At 66.8% G+C, this 9,002-nt stretch overlaps 2 protein-coding genes across 2 annotated transcripts in view; both read left to right on the top strand.

Annotated features, from left to right (window-relative positions):
• The first annotated feature begins 12 nt into the window (after positions 1–12).
• Positions 13–8,808, top strand: CFP (complement factor properdin). Its single transcript, XM_084224053.1, has 10 exons — positions 13–80; positions 744–903; positions 1,611–1,762; positions 2,720–2,899; positions 3,248–3,439; positions 4,084–4,257; positions 5,337–5,534; positions 6,955–7,066; positions 8,316–8,467; positions 8,704–8,808. Exons 1-10 carry the CDS (start codon positions 14–16, stop codon positions 8,721–8,723), a joined length of 1,407 nt encoding a protein of 468 aa, XP_084080179.1. The 5' UTR covers position 13; the 3' UTR covers positions 8,724–8,808.
• Positions 8,809–8,909: 101 nt separating this feature from the next.
• Positions 8,910–9,002, top strand: part of SYN1 (synapsin I) — a gene marked incomplete at both ends in the record, with an annotated part of 9,524 nt that continues 9,431 nt past the window's right edge. Inside the window, one exon of the mRNA XM_084224036.1 lies at positions 8,910–8,963. Coding sequence (XP_084080162.1) covers positions 8,910–8,963 — 54 coding nt within the window. The remainder of the gene's footprint in view (positions 8,964–9,002) is intronic.

Below are 9,002 nucleotides of genomic sequence, written 5' to 3'. Positions count from 1 at the left end.
CCCCACCGCACCCATGGCGCCCCCGGGGCTGCTCCTGGGGCTGGGGCTGCTCCTGCTCGGCACCGGGACCGGACACGGCGGTACTGGGAGCAACTGGGAGCACTGGGAGGGGGCACTGGGGGGACTGGGAGCACTGGGAATGACTGGGAACACAGGGAGGGGGCATTGGGAGCAACTGGGAGGGGGGACTGGGAGCAACTGGGAGGGGGGACTGGGAGCGCTGGGAGGGGGAACTGGGGGCATTGGGGGGCACTGGGAGGGAACTGGGTTTGCTGGGGGTACTGGGACGGTACTGGTGGGAACTGGGGAAATGGGTTGGCTGGGAGGGTGCGAGGAGGAACTGGGATTACTGGGGGAAACTGGGAGGGTGGAGCTGGGGGAACTGGGAGGTGAGAGATGGATCGGATGGGGTATACTGGGGCGTACTGGGAGGGCACTGGGGGGCATTGGGGGGTACTGGGAGGGCACTGGGAGGGTACTGGGGGCACTGGGAGGGCACTGGGAGCCGGGTAAAGGGAGGTGGGAGGGGAGGCCTTTTAAAGGTTACTGGGGGGCACTGGGGAAACTGGGAGGAACTGGGAGGGGCTGGAGACAGCAGGAGGGACTGGGGGACACTGAACTGGGGGGAACTGGGAGCACTGGGAGGAACTGGGAGGGGCTGGAGCTGGCAGAAGGGATTGGGGGATACTGGGGGATACTGGGAGCACTGGTGACCTGGCTGTGACCCCTGGCCCCGCCCCCAGCGGCCCCACCCGTCTGGTGCTTCAGCCGATTGGAGGAGGATGAAGAGGGCGGGGCCTGCACAGAGCCGCTGGGGGAGGAGCCGCTCCCATTGGCTGACTGCTGCCTGAACCCCGCCTACGGCTACAGGCTCCGCCCACACGGCCACTGCCGCAGCTGCCGGTCAGACACGCCCCCTGGTCACACCCACCATGACCACACCCACCACTGGGCACACCCAAATTTACCAACCCACGCCCATCCCAACAAGCCCCTCCCACTCCAGCCCCACCCTCTTTAGCCCCACCCACACCTGGGGACACCGGGAGGGGCTGGGGGACATCAAGTGACAGCCAGTGGCACCAGGTGACCCCAGGTGACCTCTGGTGACCCCTGGTGACACTGAGTGACCCTGGAGAGCCCAGGTGACACGGAGTAACCCCAGGTGACACTGAGTGACCCCAGGTGACCCTGAAGATGTCAGGTGACACTGAGTGACCCCAGGTGATGCTGGGTGACACTGAGTGACCTCAGGTGACCCTAGGTGACCCTAGAGACCTTTGTGGCCCCAGGTGACACTGAGTGACCCAGGTGACCCCGGTGGCCCCAGGTGACGCTGGGTGACATTGAGTGACCCAGGTGACCCCAGTGGCCCAGGTGGCTCCAGGTGACCCTGGGTGACCCTGGAGACCTCAGGTGACACTGAGTGACCCCAGGTGACACCGGGTGACACTGAGTGACCCAGGTGACCCCCGTGGCCCCAGGTGACACCGGGTGACACTGAGTGACCCAGGTGACCCCAGTGGCCCCAGGTGACGCTGGGTGACACTGAGTGACCCAGATGGCCCCAGGTGGCCCTGGTGACACCGCTGTCCCTGTCCCTGTGCCAGCCCGGGCGCCTGGGGGCCGTGGGAGCCCTGGAGCAGCTGCTCGGTGACGTGTGACGAGGGGACACAGAGGAGGGGACGCAGCCGCGGCGGGGGACACGCGGGGGACAGCACCGAGTGGCAGCTGAGGGCCTGTGACATGGGCTGCTGCCCCGGTGGGACACGGCGGGGACACGGGGACAATGGGGGGACATGGGGACAATGGGGGGGACATGGGGACAATGGGGACATAGAGGGACAATGGGGGGACATGGGGACATGAGGGGACAATGGGGACATGGAAGGTCATGGGGACATGGGGGGACAATGGGGACATAGAGGGACAATGGGGGCACATGGGAGGACAATGGGCGGACATGGAGACAATGGGGACACGAGGACAATGGGGGGACATGGGGACATTGGGGGGACATGGGAACAATGGGACATGGGGACATTGCGGGGACATGGGGACAATGGGACATGGGAGGACATGGGGACATGGGGGACAATGGGGACATAGAGGGACAATGGGGGGACATGGGGACAATGGGACATGGGAGGGCATGGGGACATGGGGGGACAATGGGGACATAGAGGGACAATGGGGGGACATGGGAGGACAATGGGGGGACATGGGGACAATGGGACATGGGGACATTGCAGGGACATGGGGACAATGGGACATGGGAGGACATTGGGGGGACATAGGGACAATGGGACATGGGGACCCGGGGTGACATGGGGACAATGGGGACACAGGGACGTGGAGGGGACATGGGGGGGACACTGGGACACAGGGGTGACGCTGTGAGATTGGGGGACACCAGGGTGCCACCACACAAGGGGGATTTGGGGACTATGAAGCCCCAGGGGTGACACTGCGGGAGTGGGGACATGGAGGATATGGGGACACAGGGTGACATTGTGGCATTTGGGGACAAGGTGGGGACTGTGGGATTTGGGGACATGGCGGTGACACAGCAGGATTTGGGGACAAGGTGGGGGATTTGGGGACAATGAGGTGACACAGCAGGATTTGGGGACAAGGTGGGGAATTGGGGACAATGAGGTGACACAGCGGGATTTGGGGACACCAAATGACCCCCTGTCCCTGTCCCTGTCCCTGCCAGACGCGGGGGTCTGGGGGCCGTGGTCACCTTGGGGACCCTGCTCTGTCACCTGCGGGGGGGGAGGGGCCCAGCGGCGCCACCGCAACTGCTCCAGCCCCTCCCCCCAGTGCGGGGTCACCTGCGGGCCCGGGGACAGCGAGGACACGAGGACGTGTCAGGGGACAACGGCCACCTGCCCCGGTGAGGGGGAGGGGCGGGGAGGGGGAGGGGAAGGGGTGAAGGGAGATTGGGGGAGGGGCAGGAGAGTCTTAAGGTGGGGGAGGGGGAGAGCCCCAGGACCCCTCAGGACCCCCACGAGAAATTTGGGAGGGGGGGGGGGGAAGGTGGGCAGGTGGGGGAGGGGCAGAAGTGGGGGAGGGGGGTGAAGAGAGATTTGGGGGAGGGGCTGGGGAGGGTGTGAAGGTGGGGGAGGGGAGAGGCTCAGGACCCCTCGGGGACCCCCGTGAGGGATTTTAGGGAGGTGTGAAGGTGGGGGAGGGGGGTGTGAAGGTGGGGGAGGGGCTGCCGCTGACGCCCCTCCCCCCGCAGTGGCGGGCGCCTGGGGCCCGTGGGGGCCCTGGGGTCCCTGCTCGGGGTCGTGCCGGGGGTCGGGGCCGGGCCCGGGGCGGAGCCGCCGCCGCTTCTGCGATTCCCCGGAGCCATCGCGGGACCCCCCCGGAGCCCCCTGCCCCGGCAGCGGCAGCGACAGCGAGCCCTGCCCGGGGCTGCCGCCCTGCCCCGGTGAGACCCCCGCGACCCCCGGGACCCCTGGGGCACCCTGAGACCCCCGGGACCCCCCGAGACCCCTGGGGCACCCTGAGACCCCCGGGACCCCCGGGACCCCTGGGGACCCCCTGAGACCCCCCGGGACCCCCGAGACCCCTCGGGACCCCCTGAGACCTCCTCGGGACCCCCGGGACACCCTGAAACTCCTCGGGACCCCCTGAGACCCTCTCGGGACCCCCTGAAAACCCTCAGAACCCCCTGAGACCCCTCGGGACCCCCTAAGACCCCCCAGAATCCCTTGAGACCCCTCAGGACCCTCTGAGACCCCCGGGACCTCTTGAGACCCCTCAGAACCCCTCGAGACCTCCCCTCCCCCAGGACCTCCCAAACCCCCCTGGGACCCCCCTGAACTCCCCTAACCCTGAGGCTCCTTGGACCCCCAAAAACTCCTCGGGACCCCCCCCAGTACCCACAGGAACCCCCCGAGACCCCCCAGTACCCACAGGACCCTTCGGGACCCCCGAGACCCCCCCCAAAACCCCCAGGGACCCTCCCAGAACTCCCCTGGAACCCCCCAGGCCCCCCCTTCCCCCAGACCCCCCAAAACTCCTCACGACCTCCGGGACCCCCCCCTCCCTGACCCTTCCCCTCCCCCACAGTGGACGGCGCGTGGGGGGCGTGGTCTCCGGCCACGCCCTGCCCGGTCACGTGCGGCCTGGGCGGGGTCGTTCAGCGCCGCTCCTGCGACGCCCCCTCCCCAAAACACGGGGGGAGGGGCTGCGAGGGACCCCAGACCCGGCGGGGGCTCTGCGGGCCCCGCGACCCCTGCCCAGGTGAGGGGCGGGGCCTAAAGGGGCGGGGCTTAAATGGGTGTGGTCGTTTGGGTGTGGTGTTCTGGGGCGGGGTTTGGGGTGAAGGGTGGGTTTAAAATGAGGGCGTGGTCTGGTGGGTGGGGCTGGTTTGGGTGTGGCCAGTGGGCGTGGTTTAGGAGTGGGTGTGGGTTTGGGTGGGCGGGGTTTGATGAGGGAAAGGGAAAATAAGAAAAAGGGAAAAGAAAGGCGATAAGGAAGGGGAAAATGGGAAAAAAAAGAAAACGTAAAAAGGAGAAAGAAGAAGAAGAAAAAAGGGAAAGTGGAAAGGGAAAATGAAAATGAAAAGGAGAAGGCAAAAGGAAAATGAGAATAAAAAAGGAAAAGAAAAGGGAAACATAAAAGGAAAAGGGAAAATAAAAACAAAAAAGGAAAATTATAGAGAGCAAGGAAAGGAGAAGGGAAAATGGAAAGGGAAAAAGAAAAGGGGAAAAAGAAAGGGAAAGGAGCTCCCAGCCCCTGTTCTGTCCTGAGTGCCCCCCGGGCTGTCCCCTGCGTGTCCCCTGCGCTGTCCCTGAGTGCCCCCGGGGCTGTCCCCTGCGTGTCCCCTGCGCTGTCCCCACTGTCCCTGGCTGTCCCGTGGGCTGTCGCTGTTGTGTCCTGAGTGTCCTCACTGTCCCCTTGGTGTCCACTCCTCTGTCCTCTGGCTGTCCCTGTTCTGTCCTGAGTGTCCCCTGCGCTGTCCCCACTGTCCCTGGCTGTCCCTGTTCTCTCCTGAGTGTCCCCACTGTCCCCTTGGTGTCCACTCCACTGTCCCCTGGCCGTCCCTGTTCTGTCCCTGCGCTGTCCTGACTGTCCCCTTGCTGTCCCCTGCACTGTCCCTGGGTGGCCCCTGGGCTGTCCCCTGTTCTGTCCTGAGTGTCCCTGTTGTCCTCTTGCTGTCCCCTGGCTGTCCCTGTTCTGTCCCTGCGCTGTCCCCTGTCCCCTGGCTGTCCCCTGTGCTGTCCCTGTTCTGTCCCCACTGTCCCCTGTTCTGTCCCCTGTTCTGTCCCTGTCTGTCCCCTGTCTGTCCCCATCCCCACTGCCCCCTCTGTCCCCCCCAGCCCCGGTGCACTGGGGTCCCTGGGGTCCCTGGAGCCCCTGCCGGCGGCCGTGGGGTGACATCAGCTGCAGCCCGGCCGTGGGGCAGCAGAAGCGCACGCGGGACTGCGAGGGGCACAGCCCGGGGGGCGCCGCCTGCCCCACGGATCGGGGCAGCTCCATCGAGCTGCGCACCTGCTACAGCATCCAGAACTGCCTCCGTGAGTGCCCTGCCCCACGGCTGCCCCATGGAGCCGGGGGGAGCCCCCCAAATCCTCCCCACCGCTGCCCCATAGATCGGGGAGGAGTCCCAAAACCTCCCCACTGCTGCCCCATAGATCGGGGAGGAGCCCCAAAACCTCCCCACCACTGCCCCATAGATCGGGGAGGAGCCCCAAAACCTCCCCACCGCTGCCCCATGGATCCTGGGGAGATCCCATAGCACCCCAAAACTGCCCCATGGGTCTGGGGGGGAACCTATGGCACCCCAGATCTGCCCCACAGATCCAGGGGGAGCCCCAAAACCTCCCCACGGCTGCCCCATAGATCAGGGAGGAGCCCTAGAGCACCCCACAACTGCCCCATGGATCCTGGGATAGCCCCACAGCTGCCCCACAGGACAGGGGAGCCCCAAAGCCTCCCCACGGCTGCCCCATAGATCGGGGAGGAGCCCTAGAGCACCCCAAAACTGCCCCATGGATCCTGGGATAGCCCCACGGCTGCCCCACGGAATGGGGGGGAGAGCCAGAGCACCCCAGAACTGCCCCACAGAATGGGGGAGACCCCCAAAATCTCCTCACAGCTGCCCCATGGATCAGGGGGGACCCAAAACCTTCCCACGGTTGCCCCATAGATTCAAGGAAAGCCCCAAAACCTCTCCATGCCTGACCCACGGAGCCCCAAAACCTCCCCACGGCTGCCCCATAGATCCTGGGGGAGCCCTAGAGCACCCCATATATCTGGGATAGCCCTAGGGCTGCCCCATAGATCCTGGGGGAGCCCCAAAACCTCCCCACAACTGCCCCATAGATCCTGGGGGAGCCCCAAAACCTCTCCATGCCTGACCCACAGAGCCCCAAAACCTCCCCACGGCTGCCCCATAGATCCTGGGGGAGCCCTAGGGCTGTCTCACGGACCTGGGGAGCCCCAAAGCCTCCCCACAACTGCCCCATAGATCCAATGGGAGCCCCAAAACCTCCCCACAACTGCCCCATAGATCCTAGGGGGGAGTCCTATAGCACCCCAGAACTGCCCCATAGATCCAGGGAGAGCCCCAAAACCTCCCCACAACTGCCCCATAGATCCTTGGGGGAATCCCATAGCACCCCAGAACTGCCCCATAGATCCAGGGAGAGCCCCAAAACCTCCCCACAACTGCCCCATAGATCCTTGGGGGAATCCCATAGCACCCCAGAACTGCCCCATAGATCCAGGGAGAGCCCCAAAACCTCCTTACAGCTGCCCCACAGATCGTGTTGAGACCCCCTAGAGCTGCCCTGCCCCACAGCTGCCCCATAGGTCCTGTTTGAAGCCCTATAGCTGCCCCCTATAGACCCTTACAGGGACACCCCGTCCCCCCACAAGCCCCCCTGCCCCCTGGGGTGCTGTGGGGCGGGGGCTGAGGCCGTCTGTGCCCCCCAGTGCGCGGGAACTGGTCGGACTGGAGCCCCTGGGGGCTCTGCACCCCCCCCTGCGGGGGCAGCCCCAGCCGCAGCCGCAGCCGCGAGTGCCGGCCCAGCCTGCCCGACTACCCGTGAGGGGGGCTCTGTGGGGCTGGGGGGGGTCTGTGGGGCTGGGGGGTCTGTGGGGCTGGGGGATATGTGGGGCCAAGGGGCTCTGTGGGGCTGGGGATATGTGGGGCTGGGGGATCTGTGGGGCCGGGGGGATCTGTGGGGTGGGGGGATCTGTGGGGCCGGGAGAAACTCTGGGGCCGAGAGGCTCTGTGGAGTCGGGGGGCTGTGTGGGGATGGGGGGATCTGTGGGGCCGAGGGGCTCTGTTGGGGCCAAGGGGTTCTGTGGGGCTGGGGGGCTCTGTGGGGCCGGGGGGATCTGTGGGGCCGGGAGAAACTCTGAAGCCGAGGGGCTCTGTGGGGTCGGGGGCTCTATGGGGGTGAGAGGCTCTGTAGAGTCGGGGGGCTGTGTGGGGCCGGGGGATCTGTGGGGTCGAGGGGGTTCTGTGGGGCTGGGGGTATCTGTGGGGCCAGGGGATCTGTGGGGCCGGGGGGATATGTGGGGCTGGGGGATCTGTGGGGCCGGGAGGATCTGTGGAGTCGGGGGATCTGTGGGGCTGTGGGGGGATCTGTGGGGCTGTGGGGATCTGTGGGGCCGGGAGAAACTCTGGGGCCGAGAGGCTCTGTGGAGTCGGGGGGCTGTGTGGGGACGGGGGGATCTGTGGGGCCGAGGGGCTCTGTTGGGGCCAAGGGGGTTCGGTGGGGCTGGGGGTATCTGTGGGGCCGGGGGAATCTGTGGGGCCAGGGGATCTGTGGGGCCGGGGGGTCTGTGGGGCCGAAGGGGTTCTGTGGGGCTGGGGGGATCTGTGGGGCCGGGAGAAACTCTGAGGCCGAGGGGCTCTGTGGGGTCGGGGGGCTGTGTGGGGATGGGGGGATCTGTGGGGCCGAGGGGCTCTGTGGGGCCGGGGGGTCTGTGGGGCCGAAGGGGTTCTGTGGGGCTGGGGGGATCTGTGGGGCCGGGAGAAACTCTGAGGCCGAGGGGCTCTGTGGGGTCGGGGGGGCTCTGTGGGGCTGGGGGGATCTGTGGGGCCGGGGGGATCTGTGGGGCTGGGGGGATCTGTGGGGCCGGGGGGATCTGTGGGGTCTCTTTGGGGTCTCTCTGGGGTCTGTAGGGTGTCTATGGGGTCTGAGGGGGTCTCTGTGGGGTCTCTATGGGGTCTGGGGGTCTCTGTGGGTCTCTGTGGGGTCTCTATGGGGTCTGTGAGTTCTGGGGGTCTCTGTGGGTCTCTGTGGGGTCGCAGTGGGGCAGAGCTGACCCCCCGTGCCCCCCAGGCTGACGGTGCCCCGGGTGGGCTCTCCGGGGGTCACCCCGGTCTCCTTCTGGGGGTCTCCGCGCCCGCTCTGCGCCCCCCTGCAGGGGCAGCGGCTCCGCCTGGAGGAATCGCGGCCGTGCCGGAACGTCCTGCCCTGCCCCCACCCCGAGGGTCAGCGGGGGGAGGGGCGGGCCGGGGATACCCCCGTGGGGGAGGGGCAGGAGGGGTTCCGTGCGGGGGGAGGGGGAGGGAATACCCGGGGGGGAGGGGCGGTGTGGGTTCCGTGGGGGGGGGGGAGGGGCAGAGGGAATACCCCTGGGTGGGGGAGGGGCAGGATGGGTCCTTGAGGGTGGTGGGGGAGGGGCAGGGGTCCCCCTCTTTGACTTTCCCCTCCCCCCCCCCCGCAGAGGAAGGAGACTCTCGGTGACCTCGTGGGACCCCCCGGGACCCCAAATCCGCCCGGATTTACCCCAAACCTCCCCCGGCCCCTCCCCCCCAATAAAATCCCAGCATCGAAAACGGCTCCGGCGCGTGTGGGGGAGGGGCGGTCACGGAGGGGGGGGGGAGAAAGGGGGGATCCCTGTGGGGGAGGGGCCACCCGCGGATTTCGGCGATGACGTCACGGACCCCACCCTTCTATGCCCCGCCTCTTTCTGCAGAACCAGGGGTGTGGCTGATGTGACGTCATATCAAAACCGCGCCCATC

The sequence above is a fragment of the Fringilla coelebs genome (assembly GCF_963513975.1).
Source record: "Fringilla coelebs genome assembly, chromosome: 33".
Classification (NCBI taxonomy): Eukaryota; Metazoa; Chordata; class Aves; order Passeriformes; family Fringillidae; genus Fringilla; species Fringilla coelebs.
The sequence above is the reverse complement of the archived record's forward strand: the minus strand, read 5'-3'. Positions and strand labels throughout refer to the sequence as shown.

Coding starts and splice junctions, on each gene's coding strand:
- CFP (XM_084224053.1), top strand. CDS start 14: ATGGCGCCCCCGGGGCTGCTCCTGGGGCTGGGGCTGCTCCTGCTCGGC. Junction 904..1,610: donor GGCCACTGCCGCAGCTGCCG/GTCAGACACGCC, acceptor TCCCTGTGCCAG/CCCGGGCGCCTGGGGGCCGT. Junction 7,067..8,315: donor CCCAGCCTGCCCGACTACCC/GTGAGGGGGGCT, acceptor CGTGCCCCCCAG/GCTGACGGTGCCCCGGGTGG.